Here is an 18,970-nt window from a genome sequence, read left to right as displayed (position 1 = left end):
GACGACTATTTACGTATCCTGTCTTCAGACTTGATCAACGAGCAGAAGACAAGAATTAGCGGTGGATTCTGGTGGCCATCTGGTCAACCAGATGCTGCTACCCAGGCAGGCCTGGTACCCTCATGAGTATGCCATGGGATCCATCCCTTTGCCTAAGCCAACAGCGTTGGAAGCAATCCTGGTTGGACAAAGGAGGAGATCTACTTGGCACCCCAGCAAGGCTGAGGCTGCAGACCCTGGGGGATTCAGGACTCAGGTAAGGAGCCTCCCTAGCTATTCACCAGCCTTCCCTCCACATCTCTAGCCTCATTTGTCACCCTCTTCCTGTTCCCACTGGAAATTTTGGCCAGTCATTTGGTAAAACATCATGTTGAAGGGTTTGTAGAATTTCCGCAGTCTGTGGATCACGTCGGGGTCGATGCGGGGATGAGTCCGGCCTTTGCTCTTGCCCAAGCACCTCGGGGCGCTGCTGTCTTCTGGCTTCTTTAGGCAAGGGAACCCCTTGGTTTTGTTGAAATAGAAATGCTTCTCAGTCACAACACGCTTGAGGCCTAGAAAATCCTGTACTTTGGCCATTTCCCCGGCGGGGTCCACTATGAGTCGCTCCCCGCTGACGAAGAGGATCTGAGAGAGGGGGAAATACTGGAGCCAGTTTTCCAGATGCAGAGCATAGATCCCTATTCGAATGGCGCTCCAGGAGGCATCGATCAGCCCTAGGGTCCGGTTTTTGAAGGCCAGCACCTCGAAGGTGGGGATCTCGGGTTTCTTTGACAGTGTCTGGGTGTAATCGGAGATGGCCCTGGTCACGGGGTTTCTCACCACCACGATGAGTTTGATGTCCTTGGCCATGGAGTGGATGCGCTTGGGGGCCTCATTTGTCACAAAGTAACTTGGTGTCTTCTCCATGGTTAACTGCCCATCCAAAGTCTTAGGCATCACATTTCTGGAAGACGGAGGAAAACAAAAGAGTGATTATTCCTGTCCAGAAATAACTGAACTTGTTGCACGAAATGTATGATATAAATAGCCCAGTGGGGAGCTGCCCACTAAAATTCATGTACACTTGGAAGTTCTTTTTGGACTATATATCCCTCTGTAGTTCTGATTACAGTATTATCAGAAAAAGCAGCATAAAGCTTGCGCAGTTCATTCACGGGAATCTTATGCACCTCCATTTAAATTTCTGCTCTATCTCTTACCAGTTATGTTTCACCTAGATCGACTCTTAATTTCTCTATGTATTAGTTTTATGATCTCTGAAATGAAGATAATGATAGCACCTACTTCACACAGTTGTAAAAAGATTAAGGGAGATAATGCTTTTAAAGCATTTCGCACAGAATCTGGCATGTGTAAGATCTTAATAAATCAAGGATACGACTGCTGTAGTGGCTTTGGGAAAGCGTTTGAGCTCAACAAGACCTCAAAGATGATCTAGTCCAGGGGTTGGCAAACTACCACCTGCTTCCTGTCATTGTATAGCCCACAGCTAAGAATGATTTTTCATCTTTAAAGGATGGGGAAAAAAACAAAATAGTAAGACTAAAATTTTGTGATGCGTGAAAATTATATGTAATTCAAATTTCAATGCTTATAAATAAACTTTTATTGGAACATGGCCACACATGCCTTTCTGTGGCTGCTTTTTGCATCTACGTCAGCAGAGTGGAGTAGTTGCGACAGAGACTATATGACATGCAAAGCTGAACATACTTCCTATCTGGCCCTTTAAGAAAACATTTCTTGACCCCTAACCTAATCCAAAGGCATCTTTATGCAAATGGGGAAACTGAAGCCCAGAGAAAGGGAATCAGACAGGCTTTTCGACCTCAGCAAGTTGAATCACATCCCCGAGCCTTATTATCCTCATCTGTAAAAATCCTAAAACTTGCTTCAAGTTCAGTTGAGGATGAAACGAATGACATATAGTGTGACATACAGCGTGACAGCATCTAGCATAGAATTAGTTTTATACATGGGATTTCTTTTCTTGGCTCCCAAGGTTGCCCAGTGAGCCAGTGACAGATCCCACAGCAGGACCCATATCTCTTGGTTTCCTTCCCAAGGTTGCTTCTCCAAACCCACCCCTCCATCCATGTTTGCCTTCAGAGTGGCCTTGTCTTACTTGGGAACTTCAAGAGACTAAAGGAGTTTGATGTACTTGTACCTGTCGGTACAGCAGGCCATCTGTCACCTCATGCTTCATCCATCTCCATTAAGTCCATTCACTTCCGAGCCTTGCACCAAAGTGGTACATTTGGGATTACACAAGACCTCTTTGTTATGATGACATGCTTTTAAATGTCTCAGCTAACAAAACTAATAAAGCTTAATACAGACGAAGATCCCTCCGCTTCCCCTACCATAATTAAATTTATTTACTATTGCGTGTGTGGAGAAGGAAGGATTCTTCTTTTACCTCTAATTCACATGCTCTGTCAATAATTAATTGCTACTGGGTTCTGAGCTTCCTCGGCAAGCATTTTTATCAGGCAAGAGGCACTTGCCTAATGTAGAGAATTCACATGGAGGTTGATGCGGTTCGTGTATAATGGTTGGGCAGTGAGGAGTTTTCAGATCAAAGCAATAGTCCTGGCCATAAATAACCATGCTCATCTTGAACTGATATTATCTCCCCAGTATTTTGAAAGTTTTCATGTTTGTGTGCCTGTTTGGCTCGTATCAGGTTTAATTGTGACGTTTGGAGGGGCGGGGCTCAGGACCACAGTTTTACGGGAGTCACATGTGCCTGATTTGTTCTGACTACCTGTGTCACCTTGATGAAGTGACTAAACCCACTCTGAATCTCCATTTTCTCATCTAAAAAAGAGGGTTAACAAGAGTCCCTCCCTTATAGGATTGTAATGAAGATTGAACGCGATAATGCAGGTAAATCACCTGGAATACTGTCCAGTGAATGCCAGAATTTTAAGAGGCACGAGATCATTGGCACAGCAATTCTTAGAGAAGAGTAAGGAGAAGATATTTCCGTTTGACCAAATGGAAAAGGTGAACAACATGGGAACTAAGGAACTGATCTAGAAAAGAAGGATATTCTGATTCAAGCCAGTGTCATCAACTGTTCTTCCTGATCTGGAGACTGGTGAGCAATGGGAAAGCTGCTACTAGTTCAGCTGAAGTTGAAAGAATATACTGATATCCTACTTTTCTTTCAGTTGGAGAGAGAGATTCTCTTCTTTTATTACAGAACTCATTTCATAGTATAAAAATATTCAATAAATGTTGATGCAAAAAATACTGAAGATAGATATTTTTACATGGCCTCTTCCAGATTTTTGCCCCTCAGATACATCTTGCTTCTTTTAATTTGCTGTATTTTTCTTTAGCAAGGAGCAGCTGCTAGGTTTTTCTTCTCCTCCAGTCTCTGCCAGTCACTTCTTAGACCTCAGTGTTTATCTTTACGTTGACAAATTCATCTCCTTCACTTCAGCTAATTGTTACAGTCTGTCAAGATCTGTGTTGATCTCGAGTCTTTTATCAGAAGCATCTGAGATAAATGGTACCCAGCCTATAAGCCGGCGTGTATAGGAGTAATTATGTGACTAGCTCAATGCTCGGTGCAAAAGGCAATGAGAGGAGCGGGGCTAGAGAAGGCAATGGAGAAGGTAGAGGGGAGCAGAGGCGCCTAAACGGCTTTGATCGTCATGTTACAGATGGATTACACCACGCACTTGAGGACAGTTCCTGCATTTGGGGCACACATGGTAAAACCATCTCGTTAAGCCAAGATACAACTGTTGTTGCATGAGATACACAGGATTTTTTGCTGGTAAGAAGCTATCCAGTAGCTGCTCAAAATCAATGAAGTAGCAGTACCCCCTTTCCAAAAATGATTCTGAATCAGTTATACTCATTCATTCATTCCATAAACGCTCACTTCCATAAATGGCAATATACTAGTGAACAAAACAGACAAGGTCCGTTCCCTGACAGAGCTTCCAGTGTTACTACTACATCTGTAGTAGTGTTACTACTACATCCAGTGTTACTACTACATCTGGTAAAAGGAGAGTTCTTTACAGCATCACATAAATAACTATTTTAATCAACAGAGCGGGTTATCATTACTATTTCACTTTTAGAGAGAAGGAAATAGACTCAGAACCTAAAGATACTTCTTCGAAGTCTCACTTGGTGAGTATATCCTTGGTTCCTAAGCTCACTGGCCAAGCAAACACCTACCACCAGTTTCTGGCAAATAGCAGGTGCTGAATAAATATCTGTTGAACGAATGGATGAATAAACCATTTATCTCCTGTCCTAAGGCGAGGCTTTGTTGTGATGGGTTTTGTTGTCCTAATCTGCTCATTTCTCAGGCCTTGTCCCCTCACCAGTCTTCTCACCTGGGCCCACGACCCAGCAGCTATTTCTGTATCTATCCTAGTGTCTCTCTTCCTAAAAGACTAGAGAGGGCGGTCTATGTGTAAGACCAACTTCTCCCAAAGTGGGCTTTGGATGTTGTCTCCCTCTACTTTCTCAGGAATGATTCATCCCAAGTTTCCTTCTCTCTCCTGGTTTTAGGGAAGTTCTTCTTGACTGGGTCTGACATTTTGACTGCCCATGTTCTCACATCTTTCTGTGCTTGAGGAATGGGGAGGAGACCAGTCATGACACAGGGGACTGAGCAAAGCTAAGAAAGTGAGAAAATAAGGTCAAGGGGTGGGGAGGGAAAGACCACAGGGGGTCTTAGGGGCCATGGGAAGACGCTGGGTTTTATTCCGTGTGTGATGAGAAACCACTGAAGAACATGAAACAAGACAACATAAAATTTACATTTTAAGAGATTTTTTATTTTCCTGGCTGCTTTGCTGAGAACACACAGGTATGTGGCAAGAGCAGAAGGAAGGCAGCCTGCCAAGAGGCCATTTCAGGAGAGCAGGTTAGAGATGGGGGTGGCGGGAATGCAGGTGGAGAGGGCAACCTGGGAAGCAGTGTTCACAGTTAGGATGCCTTTAAAAGGTAGGGCCAACAGTCCTTTAGGATGGGTGGGATGTGTGTGTAAGAGAGAGAGAGAGTGTCATAGAAGACTCCAAGACTGTTGGCCTGAGCTAATGGGTAAGTAGTAGTGCGGTTTATTGACGTGGAGACAACTGAGAAAGAAGCTAGTTTCAGGGGAAGATACCAAGTCTGATTTTGGACTTGGAATCCGAAATACTCAAGTGAAGGAGTTGAGTAACCATCCTGATACAGGAGTCTGGAACTCAAGGGAGATCCCAGTTGGAGGGGGACATTTATATCATGAGTTCACAGCCCGCCTGCCAGGAAGTAGGGTGAAGGAATGTCAGATTCTCTTCACCTTCACTAGTAGAAGGCGGGACCTAACCTCTGCCTATCTGGGGAGTTCTCCTGAATAAGGAAAAGCGTTCAGATGCCGGTGTGCAAAGCAAATCTTTAAATTCCATAGCAAAGATTTTCACTAACTCCTTTGAATTACCAGGGTCTTTGATAACTTCCTGTATTACAGAGCTTAGGAGCATGTCATAATATGGTTGGTTCCCACCCCTCCATGGCTGAGCCCAGTTTCCGGAAGCCATGGGCAATGTTTTATTCACCTTTGTATCCCCAGTGCCTGCCGCGTGGCAGCTGCCCCATAACTATGTGTGGTTATTAGATGAATGAACGAATGACATACGAATGAAAACAGGATCGCCAGCAGTCAGGAGAATTGGGGCAGTTTGGAGGGCTCCTCTAAGTAGGTTTCCCTCACGTGGGGTTCAGTGTTTCTGAATTCCAAGCCATCCCTCATCTGAAGGACCCTGCACTGCAGTGTGTACCATATGGTGAGGAAACACTGCATCTGGGCTTGGAACGGCTCGTTAACAGTATCTGGGGTGCTCAGAGCAGCCGTGACATCAGCGTCAACACACAGTCCTGAAGCGAGAGTCAGCCTGCAGGATCACACAGCTGCTCTCACAACCCCAAATGTTTATGAGACACGATCCAACTCGCTCGCCCTCCACCACCTCCGCTCTGCTGGTGGGGGAGCTGGGCTGAGCACAAGCTCCATCTGGATGCAGGTCAGCATCCATGGCTTCATAGGAAACAACAATAATAGCGATCCTACAGTAGTTATCGTACGCCATTTATCCAGTGCTCTCTCTGTGCTGCTTGGTGGTTGAGAGTTCAAATTCTGACACCAGATCAATGTCTCTAAGCATGTTCAGACACTGGGCTCTACAGCCTGGTGGTTAAGAGCACAGCCTCCAGAGGAACCAAATTTGGATCCACTTATTAGCTCTGTGACTCCGGGCAAATTACCAACCCAAGTAATTTGTGTCTCAGTTGCATTATCTGGAAAACAGGCGTCATACTGATAATACCCATTTCATAGGGATTTTGTGACAATGATATGAGTTAATGCCTAAAAGATTGCCTCACAGATAGTAGGCTCGCAATACATTAGCTGTGAATTTTTAAAACAACTTTCTTAAGAAGGCACTACTACCTTCACCACTTCAGAGGTCAGGAGACTGAGGCTCAGTGAAATTGATCTGTTCGTCCAAAGTAACAGGAGGTAGCGTTGAAATTCAACCCCAGGTCTGTCGTGAACTTTAGCCAGAGCTCTTAGTTACTGCCTGGCAATGCTTAACCAAACGACAGAGGCTCAACAAGGTTACGTGACTGGCCCAAGGTCACTCTGCTGGTAGATGGCAAAGCTGAATCTTAAACTGAGCCTCATTATGTGTGTTGTAAAGGTGGGCTGTCACTAACTCACCACTGGGAGTTACAGAAACCCAGGACAGAAGCCCCAGAAATTCTTGCCAGATCAAACTCCATCGTTCAATTTGCGACATCTCTCTCCGGGGCGTCATCGATTGAAGCAAATGGACACCATCACGAATGCCGAGGGAGAAGGCAGTCACCCGTATTAGATGTAAAGAGCCCATGCTCTCCGGAAGGGTTAGCAGCTGAGCTTGCCTTTCGCTTGCCTGAATCAGAGGTATGTGGGCACCTCACATTTTCCCAAATGCATTACCCAGTGGGATAAATGGTGCATAAATGAGCAATATTTTCTGAGGCCTCCAGATAAACTGTAACCCAAGAGAATGGTGGTTAGAGCCAGGGCATGAAGTAAGGCTGTTTCTCCTGCGTTGAGGAAAGAAACTTAGAAATTCAATCGGGCGCCTGCTACTTGCCAAGCATCGAGACGGACAGTTTCACATATTATTCTGGCTGAACTGCACAGGGAGCATACAATTCACTGAGCCCATTATAGAGATGTGGAAACTGAGTCAAAGAAGACAATAAACCCCGCTCAGGACTACTTTTCGGCCTCATTCTTTTGGAAAGTTCATGCTGCTTTTCAAATCCAAGTTTATGAATCCTGGAATCCCTGAAGATGAAAAGTCAAACCCTTTGGAAACCACATTTCTTATGTAAAGACCCAAGAGAAGCAGCCTTTGCCAGGGCCATACGGCTAAGGACCAAACTGAAGGTGAGAAAGAAGGGATCCTGAGTTATAGCTCTAACTTAAGAACTAACTTGCCAAATGCATTTAGGACAAGGACTTTTCCCTCTCTGGACCTGTACCATGAAAGGGCTATGTTAATATGAATTCCCTCATTCATTCCAACGAGTGTTTGCTGGTGCTTATTATGTCGGGTATATAGCAATGCCAAAGCAGGCATGGTACCTGCCCCGCAACAGACTGCAAGTCCTTTGAAGGACACACCTGAACTTCCCATTTTTGTAAAGTGGTCTGTGCATCAGATGAGGCATCTCTGGTGTGGGCAGAGGTCTCTTTTCAGACAAAATCACACCTGCCACCACGAGGGAGAAGGAGGTGACAGAAAAGTGAGGGCAGAGGAGAGGAAAGGAGGGAGAGAGCTGAAGCAAAGAATGAAGGCACCTAGAAGCGACAGGAAGGAGAAATGAAGACAAGAGGAAGGAAAGGACTGAGGAAGGAAGGGGAGGAAGAAGGCAAACAGAAGGAGCTGGGCTTGGAAGAAACACAAAGAATTTGAATAACTGGAGAAGAATGAGGAAAGCATTCCAGTTTTGGATGACACATGACCAGAGTGTTGTTGTTTTCTTTTTCAGTACGCGGGCCCCCCACTGCTGTGGCCTCTCCCGTTGCGGAGCACAGGCTCCGGACGCGCAGGCTCAGCGGCCATGGCTCAGGGGCCCAGCCGCTCCGCGGCGTGTGGGATCCTCCCGGACCGGGGCACGAACCCGTGTCCCCTGCATCGGCAGGCGGACTCTCTACCACTGCGCCACCAGGGAAGCCCCATATGGTTTGATTTAGAAAACACATATGGACAAAAAACAACGATGAATTTGACAATCCCTTAAAATGAATTTGTGATTGAGTCATCACCACCGAATCTACATTTTTGAATGTGGCCATGTGTGCGCGTATGTGTGTGTATGAGATCTTTATTGATGTAGTTTATACGCAGTGTTCGGTATCTATAGGGATGTGAAGGTCCCTGCAGTAATTCTCAAGCCCACAGGTTGGGAAGCAGGGTTCTAAACTCTAAACCTTTGCCTACTTACAACCTCAGCTCCATCAGTGCCTTCTTACCCACAACTCTCCCTCCAATCCCTCCTCTCTTGTTATTGGACCATCTCACTCCAGAGATTGGAAAACAAGATGCTCCCTGATGTTGAATTCACAAGATTACGGCTCACTTCACCTGCCCCTGACTGGGGATTCCACCCAGAGTATACTTCTCTGATCCTTTGTTCATACACATTCAAAGAGTGTCCCACTGCAGAACCTCACACACCCACTGCTATTAGCTGTTTTATTGTGTTTCCTTTCCTCGGGCTCGGCGTTTCACAGGGCAGGTGCCACAATGAAACGATGATCATGGAGGTGTCAGCGTTGTCTGCCTGGGCACCTGTGCTCACGATTTAACAGACGGTGACAGGAGAGGGCTCCTCTCGGGAAGGCCCCGTTCCAGGTCTCTCCGCCGCACGCTGCACTCCCAGCTGTGTGTCTGCTCATCGCTGCCTTGGGGGCCTCTGTCGTCCTTGGCATGACTCAGCCCTACGGTGTGGCTCTATCCTGGCTCTGCCGTCCTCACTCTAACGGACTTTGGGAACCTTATTTAACCACCTCAAGCCTCAGTTTCCGCATACAATGGGGATCACAAGCAAGACCTATCTCAGAGCATGTTTTGTGAAGGTTGAAAGGGCCGGTGCTCATGATGCTGCTGTAGAACGAATGTGCGTGCCCCCCTCCACACAGGTCATATGTTAAACCCTAACACCCAATGGGATGGTATTGGGGGTGTGGCCTCGGAGAGGGGATTAGGTCATGAGGGTGGAGCTCTCATGAATAGAATTCGTGCCCTTATGAAAGAGACCCCAGAAAGCTCCCTCCCATTTTCTGCCCTGTGAGGACATAGTGAAAAGATAGCCCTCTATGAGCCAGGAAGCAGGTTCTCACCAGGCAGTGAATCTGTCAGCATCTTGATCCTGGAATTCTCAGCTTTTAGAACTGTAAGAAATAAATGTTTGTTGCTTAAGCCACTCAGTCTATGGTATTTTTGTTACAGCAGCCAGAATGAATGAAGGCTTAAGCACAGAGCCTGGAAGGAATTAACTGCTGAGTACAAGTGTTAATTATTGTTGCTATCATATATGAATCCTGTTTACTCACTGTGCATTCACAGAGAATGCCATCTTAGGACCTGTGCTGACCGTGAGGTTATTTCATGTTTATCTCATGTGCATCCTTAAAACAAACTTTGCTTTTGTAAATAATTTGTACGTGTCTCTTCCTTGTGATGCAAGGAATCTAATCGGCTAGACCGATATATATATAATAAAGCACTGGATGTTTTATTGGTGGAAGGGCTGCTCAGGTCGACTCATGCCTGCCCACGGAAACTTGTTAAATAACTCGGTCAAGATGGAGGCATCCATGCATATGAAGGACAGGTGTGAATGGTGCTGGGAAGAACAATATTTTGTCACATGGCCAGGCACCAACTCTAGTGTTGAAGGAAACTTGTTCTCTCCGCCAACAGAATGCAGCCCAGAAACCCCCCTTTTCCCCTACATTTGGCCAGGAGGGCAGGACCTCCGCTCCTACGAAGTGCCCAAGTAAGAGCCTTCCAGGTGTGTCCTTGAGATGTTTCCTTCATAAGGGTGCATCCCCCAATCATAAATTCATCAGTGCGCCCTGCTGTGCCTGTACTTAGACCTGACTTTCACAGCTTGGAGCGCATGAAATACTAAACAGATTTTCAAAGCCATCCATCTGATCATGTAACAGATGGAGAAATGACAAATAGGAAAGAAGATCAGTGCACAACTAGAAAGATATACAGAACAGGCACACATACTGTGCCCCAAAGATCGAAGATTCTAATGTTATATCATCACACATTCATGCACACTGATCTCCTACAGAGTGTTTCTATTTTACACACACACACACACACACACTCCTCTACTTGTCCCACAACTGGCTCCTTCTTATTATTCAAGTCTTGGCTCAAACACCACCTACTCAGAGGGCAATCCCCTTCCCCAGGCACCATCTAAATCACTCTCCTTCACACCAGCCTCTTTTGTTCCCTTCCTAGGGCTTCTTGTTATCTGACATCATCTTGTTTATGTGTTCATTTTCTTGTGTCTAGTCTGTCTGTCCTAAAGGAAGCAAGCTCCCAGAAGGAAGACAGGTTGGCACTTCTGTAACCTGCTGAGTCTCCAGCATCTCACTTAGTGCCTAGAATTGAGACATAGGTCTCAATAAATATTTGCCCAATGATGGAAGAGACGAAGGAAAGAAGGGGGGAAAAAGCACAGTTGGAAAGAAGAGAAGGGAGAATAAAGGAAAAGAGGAAGGAAGGAGGAGAGGGAGGGAGGAAGGGAAGGAGGAAGGATAGGAGGAAAGAAAGTTAGGAAGAGGGATGGAGAGAGCTGGCTTCTTCCCGTCGTTCAGGTCTCATATTAAGCGTCTGGCTTTGGATTATTATGAAAGCCGCTAGCCACATGGAACTATTTAACTTTAAATTAATTAAAATTAAACTGAATTGAAGATTTAATTTCTCAGGGAAAAGAGCCACATCTCAAGTGCACAATAGCTACAGATGGCCAATGGCTACTGTGTTGGGGGTACAGCTCTAGTATATTCCATCATCACGTAACATTCTATTGGATAACGCTGGTCTGGTCCATCAGCTATGATTTTTGTGACATCAACATACCACTCAGAAGTCATCTCTCAGAGAGGCTTTCCCTGATCATTCTATCAAAAATCACGCCTGCTCCAAGTTACTGTCTATCCCATCGTCTGGTTTCTCTTCTTGTTCACACCATGTGGCATCGGTCAAGATTTGGACTTATCTACTTTACTCACCAGTTCACATGATTTCTGATGCCCTTCTACCCGGAACTGAACTCTGCAATGGCAGACCTTTTTCTTATTCACTAGGTACTATATCTGTCTCTAATGGAGCATTGTATATAACAGGTACTTCATAAATGACAATGAATAAACGAATGACCCCTCTGGATGTGCACATTTACATTTTTACACACTTAACACATTTTACTCATTTCAGGCATCCACGCAGCAAGGCAAGGGCAGTGAAGTAAGGTCTAAGCTGGTGGTAGGTGGGCCTCCATCTCTTCACCTCCGGCTGGTGAGAAGGTAGGAAAGGCTGAGAGCTGATGCTTCCTTTTGCTCACGGCCCAACCCCCTTCACTGAGGCTCTGCACATCTTGCCAGACTTCTCAGGGGCTGGACTCAGCATCCTGGCCAGGCTCTAGCACCAAGGGGCGGGAGCCTTGGGAAAATCCAGGTCCACGGAGCTGTGCTGCTGACTGGCTGGGGAGGAGCACATACAAAGTCACAGCCTTGGGTTTCCCTGGTGGCGCAGTGGTTGGGAGTCCGCCTGCCGATGCAGGGGACGCGGGTTCGTGCCCCGGTCCGGGAGGATCCCACATGCCGCGGAGCGGATGGGCCCGTGAGCCATGGCCCCTGAGCCTGCGCGTCCGGAGCCTGTGCTCCGCAACGGGAGAGGCCACAGCAGTGAGAGGCCCGCGTACCGCAAAAAAAAAAAAAGTCACAGCCTCTGCTGCATGTGTGATCAATTGCCTACAAACTTCTTCCTCTCACATCTATCCACAGTGACACCGCAGTCATGGTATCAACATGTTAAGAAAGCTCCATTTCTGGAGGATGTTTTCAGGGGGAATGAATACTCCCTCGCTGTTCTCTTTTTACGCTCCTCCCCAGACCCTCTCACAGTAGTCCTGGCAGAGTAAGACTCTGCTTATGCTCAAAGATCCCAGGGAAGCAGGACATTGCCCCCAGATGACTGTGGATCTCATCTTCTGCCTGGACTCACTCTTCCTGGTCTACAGAATTTTTGGTCCCATTCCGGAGCTCAGTACACACTTGATATGCTGCCTTGGGAAACAGGCTTCCTCTTTACTTGTCAACCTGTGTGGATGTGTTCTTAATAAGCCTCAAACCTGTGCGCCTTGAATTGGGTAGATATGCTACTCTGATTCCAGGGGAATCAGATGTTTCCCTTTCTAGGTCCAGATGGCTGGCTTAGTTGCAGAAAAACATAATACCATTGACTCCTCTACAGACAGATGTTTCCCACTGCCTACAGCTCCCCATCTGCCTTCAGTGACCCCTGACCGTCTTTCATCATTAGTCTCATAGCTTAGCCCTCCTGCACAGAGCCCAGTGTCTTTGGGTGAATATGTAAGCACTCGGGAGCGAGTATGTTGACACAAATAGTATACTACCCTATGCAGCATTCTAAAATTTGGGTTTTTGCTCGGTGCTTTGTGACCACCTAGAGGGGTGGGATAGGGACGGTGGGAGGGAGATGCAAGAGGGAGGAGATATGGGGATATATGCATACGTATAGCTGATTCACTTTGTTATAAAGCAGAAACTAACACACCCTTGTGAAGCAGTTATACTCCAATAAAGATGTTAAAAAAATAAAATAAAACTTGGGTTTTCTACTCAAGAATCCTTCTTGATCTCTACGTCTGTGTCTCTATTTCTGCTTTGCAAATAAGATCATCTATATATGTATACGTATAGCCGATTCACTTTGCTGTACGGTAGAAAGTAACACAACATTGTAAAGCAACTAGACTCCAATAAAGTTCATTTAAAAAAAGAAAAAGCAAAAAAGAATACTTCTTGAGATTTCCCCTTATCAGTTCACTTCCCATTTTTAAATGGATGTTGCGTTCTATAGCATATGCAAACCGCAGTTTACCTAGCCATTTCCCTGTAAAGGCTCCTTGGATTGTCATCAGTTTTCCATGATGACAAAGACGGCTAACGCGAGCACCTTTGCACACGCCTCTCTTTGTATGTACCCGTTCGAGCATTTTCCTAACGCAGCCCTCCAGGGTGGTCATGCCAAAGTATGCTCCACTCATACCGTGTGAGGATATATACCCCTGTCCCCTCACCAGCGCCTAATGGTACTGACCCTTTTTATTTCACCAACCTGGTGATAACCATCCTTCAGGACTCAGCCCACATGCCCTGTTTGCCCCAGGATGACAAGACACTTCCCTGCTGTGGAGTCTGCTGCCTGGTCTATTTCTACCATTGACTCATCCCACAATATGGCACCTATGTATTTCCTTGTCTCCTTTACCAGACTCTGAGCAACTTGGGGAAAAGGCCAAAATGGCTCCCAGGAAAAGCTTGCTTGGTTGGACCAAATTAATCCCCCTGCTCTTTCCAGATGCTATAACAGACCTTTGCCAGGAATGCTTGTGCCCCTGGCAGCACCAGGAACAGGTGGAGTGCCATGTGAACCTTGGGCATTGAGAAATATTGATGGGAAAATAATCCATGCAGAAATGAGTGTGACTGGGTGCAACCAAGCAGAAGTAAGGGAGGGACAAAACTCAAAGGAAGGGTCTGCAGGCAAGAATAAACTGTAGCCAGGCCCTGCTGAGCCCTGCACGTCAGTTCGTCGGTGAGGAGTGCTGTGCTCTGGCCACAGCCCTGCCGTGCGCCCCCTGCACTCTGCATTTTAGCCTCTTAGAATTATCTTGCCATTTCCTGGAAACAATGGATTTTGTCATATCTTAGATTTTGCATATGATGTTCCAACTTCCTGAAATACTCTTTCCTTCCTGCCCACTGACTGGTGGAGCCCTTGTTCATGGCATGCCTGATCCAAAGGCCTCCTCCTCTGTACAGCTTCCCTGGAACATATATAATATAATATAGTATAGTATAGTATAATATAATATAATATAATATAAAATAATGTAATATAATATGATGTAATATAATATAAATATATCATAAATATATACCAACCCATAAATTACTGATAGCGCTGCATCTATCTGTGTGAAGCTCCCCACCATCTCAAACGTTCCCGGATGTTGTGCCAGAGGGGTAGATGAGAGAAAGAAAGAGGAAGAAGGGGAGGAACAGTGAGTACGTGAGCATTCCAGAAAAATACCACATTGGTAATTAGATGGTCGGCCTGGAAACGATTCTCATCATTTCTGCTAATTGACTGACCAAAACCAGTCTTGTGACCCCCACCCACCCACAAGGGGACAAGAAAGCTGAGAGTTACTAGGGAAATGACCTAAAGACTAAAAAACCCACTCTCCTGAATTCTGAGTTTGTTATTCTCTTGTATGTGGGTGTATCATATGTTGCATTTCTAAACAATATGCTGTTTAGTTTTGTGGTTTTTTTCAAAATGGCATAATACTCTAGTCTTCTGTTAATTTTTTTAAAACTTAAACAATATCTTTATAGAATCTATTAATGCCATTGCATTTACTGTTAGCGAATCCATTTTCACTGCCGTATAATATTCCATTGCGTGGACATGGCATTATTTATCCATTTTTTCTGATGATGGACATTGGGGTTGTTTGCTTTATGAACAATGCTGCTATGTAAGTTCTTGTACATGCCTCCTGGTATAAAGGGGAAGAATCTCTCTTGGGTATTTTCCGAATAATGGAAATACTGAATCATGAGCTCTGAGACGCTTACCCTTATGAGATGATGGTGCTTAAGTTATATTCCCTCCACCTGTGCAGAAGAGCTCACATTCATCCTCCTTGTGACTTAATGTCTGCTACTGTCTTACTTTGAATTTCTCTCAGTTTGGGAGATCTTTTTCATTTATTGATGATTTGTGTTTCCTCCTTGTTGAAATATCTGTATCTTTTGCCCGTTTTTCTATTGGATTGTTTTTCTTTTCTTATTTATAGGGGTTCTTTGTGTATTCTGGGTACTACTCCTTTGTTATGTAGATTGCAATGATCTCCCAGTTTGTGGCTTAACTTATGACCTTCTTTATGTGTATTTGATGGTCAAAAGTCTTAATGTTAAAGTAGATTAATTTACCACTCTTGTGGCTAGCACTTTTGTTTCTTATTTAAGAAATCCTTCTCTACCTGAGAATGAATATATATGTGTGTGTGTGTGTATGGAAATTGAAGGAAAAAATTATGTGGCTCTCTGGGAGAAACCTGTTCTAAGCAGAGGAAACAGTTAGTGCAAAGGTCCTGGGGTAGGAGGGTTCTTAGTGTGCAGAGAGGCAAGGTGGAGGCCAGTGGGACTGGAGACCACGGCAGAAGATGAGATCAGAGAGGTAATGGGAGGCCTGATGATGAAACTTCATTCCGAGTGTGATGGGAAGTCCTTGGAGTTTTTTGAGCAGAAGACTAAGTGTCATGATCTGAATTGCAATTTTCCAGGACCACTTTCCACAGATGAATTGGAATTGACTGCACAGGGATTTAGAAGCTGGGAAGCTCTGAGGAAGCGATTGCAGCTGTCCAGGTAAGAGATGATGGTGGGAGTGATGTAGTGGGCAGAGTCTAGGCATACTTGGAAGAAAGAGCTAATAGAATTTGCGGATGGATTATATTTGGACTGTAAGGGGAATGGGAGGTGTTAGGGTGACTCCAAGGCAACAGCCCTGAGCAACTGGGTTGGAGGAAGACATTGAGAGAAGATCTGGTTTAGAGTGGGGGAAGATTAGGAGCTCTGCTTCAGACACATTATGCTTGAGATGATTTTAGACATCCAGATGGAAATGCCTGGTAAGCAGTGAGTCTGGAAGAGATCTGCGTGGTGAAATATTGAATGTTGCCGACATACACAGATGGTATACGCTAAGGTGTATACAAAGATGAGGAAAGGTCCAAGGACTGAGCCCTGTGACACTTCTACATTCATCTCTGGGGTTGGGGGTGTGGAGAGATGGACATACCAGGAGATGAGCCTGGGAGAGCAGGTGTCTCCAGGTAGACAGGACATTTCTGTCCCAGCTGTGTGCTAATTTCTGCGTCCCAGACCTGTGATGCACTGCCAGGGTACCAGCGCCGTGCCCGGTTGCTCCCTCCTCTCTCTTCCTCTACCCCTAGACGAATTACTAGTGCCAGTTAATGTTTGCTCTGGCTCATAAATCCATAATGCCTACCACACAAACCTCAACGGCCTGTAATTGAGACGCACAAACACGCAGAAAAGATTGTGTGCGTGGAAAGTATAAATGATGCTGTCACCCGAGGCTGCTGCAGGAAACAGGGCCACCGACATGGTGACTGCATTCTGCATTTACTACCTAAACAGCCTGCCTCCCTTTGTCGCTGCCACCCTGGAAGGTAGAGGACATTAGCTGTCAATATTTTACAGCTGGTTATTTGCAGGAGTAAATCACAGCTCATTTTGCCACGGAGTCAATGGAAGGAGCATGAGTTTCTTTTTCTTCCAGGGATTGTTTGTGATGTCATCTTCCTGGTTTCATCCTGCATTTAACTTAGTCCTCAGCATGTTTGTGTCTTTGTAGTGTAAGTTATTCTGTGTCTCCTGGATGGGCAGGAGTGGTGGGATGGGGGTGGGGTGGAGAAAGGAAGCAGGATTTCTCTTAGTGCTACTGGGGCCCACTGGGTACCAATGCTCATCAATCAGCAATTTCTTCATTCATTTACTAAGCAATTTCTGACTGATCACTGTATACCAGATGGTCTGCTAAGTCCCAGAAGCTGAAGATCAGTATTACCCGTCCCTGTCATCACGGAGTTCCACAGCCTATTTGGGAAATCCCTGACAATACCTAAAACGTACTCATACCAACAAATGTTCTATACAAAATTTACTGAGCTCTTACTATATGTTCCAAATGTTTTACAAAATTAAATCCATTTGCTGTGCAAAAGCTTTTAAGTTTCCTTAGGTTCCATTTGTTTATTTCTGTTTTTATTTCCATTTCTCTAGGAGGTGGGTCAAAAAGGATCTTGCTGTGATTTATGTCATAGAGTATTCTGCCTATGTTTTCCTCTAAGAGTTTGATAGTGTCTGGCCTTACATTTAGGTCTTTAATTCATTTTGAGTTTATTTTTGTGTATGGGGTTAGGGAGTGTTCTAATTTCATTCTTTAACATGTAGCTGTCCAGTTTTCCCAGCACCACTTATTGAAGAGGCTGTCTTTTCTCCATTGTATATCCTGGCCTCCTCTATCAAAAATAAGGTGACCATATGTGTGTGGGTTTATCTCTGGGCTTTCTATCCTGTTCCACTGATCTATATTTCTGTTTTTGTGCCAGTACCACACTGTCTTGATTACTATAGCTTTGTAGTATAGTCTGAAGTCAGGGAGCCTGATTCCTCCCTCAGAATGGTAGAAAATATTTTCAAATGAAGCAACTGACAAAAGATTAATCTCCAAAATATACAAGCAGCTCATGTAGCTCCATTTCCAAAAAACAAACAATCCAATCCCAAAATGGGCAGAAGACCTAAGTAGACATTTCTCCAAAGAAGATATACAAATTGCCAACAAACACATGAAAGAATGCTCAACATCACTAATCATTAGAGAAATGCAAATCAAAACTACAATGAGGTATCACCTCACACCAGTCAGAATGACCATCATCAAAAAATCTACAAACAATAAATGCTGGAGAGGGCGTGGAGAAAAGGGAACCCTCTTGCACTGTTGGTGGGAATGTAAATTGATACAGCCACTATGGAGAACAGTACGGAGGTTCCTTAAAAAACTAAAAATAGAACTACCATATGACCCAGCAATCCCACTACTGGACATATACCCTGAGAAAACCATAATTCAAAAAGAGTCATGTACCACAATGTTCACTGCAGCTCTATTTACAATAGCCAGGACATGGAAGCAACCTAAGTGTCCTTCAACAGATGCATGGATAAAGAAGATGTAGCATATATATACAATGGAATATTACTCAGCCATAAAAAGGAACGAAACTGACTTATTTGTAGTGAGGTGGATGGACCTAGAGTCTGTCATACAGAGTGAAGTAAGTCCGAAAGAGAAAAACAAATACCATATGCTACCACATATATATGGAATCTAAAAGAAAAAAAAAAAAAGGTTATGAAGAACCTAGGGGCAGGACAGGAATAAAGAAGCAGATGTTGAGAATGGACTTGAGGACACAGAGAAGGGTAAGGGTAAGCTGGGACGAAGTGAGAGAGTGGCATGGACTTATATATACTACCAAATGTGAAATAGATAGCTAGGGGGAAGCAGCTGCATAGCACAGGGAGATCAGCTCGGTGCTTTGTGACCACCTAGAGGGGTGGGGTAGGGAGGGTGGGAGGGAGACACAAGAGTTAGGAGATATGGGGATATATGTATAGCTGATTTAATTTTTTATAAAGCAGAAACTAACACACCACTGTAAAACAATTATACTCCAATAAAGATGTTAAAAAGAAAAAAATTACAGCCTAAACTCACCTTAAAAAAAATAAAAACATGATTAAACCCATTTAACTCTTACAAAAATCCTCTGGGGTAAAAATTACTTTTATCCCTATTTTACAGAAAAGGAAACTGAGGCACGGGGCAGTTCAATGACTTGTCTAAGGTCACACAGATGGCAAGATTCCAGTAAGGCAGCTCCCTTAACTGCATCAGTGCTACCTTTTGATATGCAAACAAGCAAGAGGAAGAGGGTTAATTATGATTAAGCA

At 44.7% G+C, this 18,970-nt stretch overlaps 1 protein-coding gene across 1 annotated transcript in view; it reads right to left on the bottom strand.

Moving 5' to 3' along the window:
- Window positions 1-306: 306 nt before the first annotated feature.
- HS3ST4 (heparan sulfate-glucosamine 3-sulfotransferase 4) overlaps window positions 307-18,970 on the bottom strand; it is a 401,252-nt gene continuing 382,588 nt past the window's right edge. The window contains exon 2 of the mRNA XM_032606368.1: window positions 307-943. Within this exon, the coding sequence (XP_032462259.1) occupies window positions 307-943 (637 nt within the window). The remainder of the gene's footprint in view (window positions 944-18,970) is intronic.

Source organism: Phocoena sinus, chromosome 15 (genome assembly GCF_008692025.1).
Source record: "Phocoena sinus isolate mPhoSin1 chromosome 15, mPhoSin1.pri, whole genome shotgun sequence".
Classification (NCBI taxonomy): domain Eukaryota; kingdom Metazoa; phylum Chordata; class Mammalia; order Artiodactyla; family Phocoenidae; genus Phocoena; species Phocoena sinus.
This window is presented reverse-complemented; position numbering and strand designations above follow the sequence as displayed.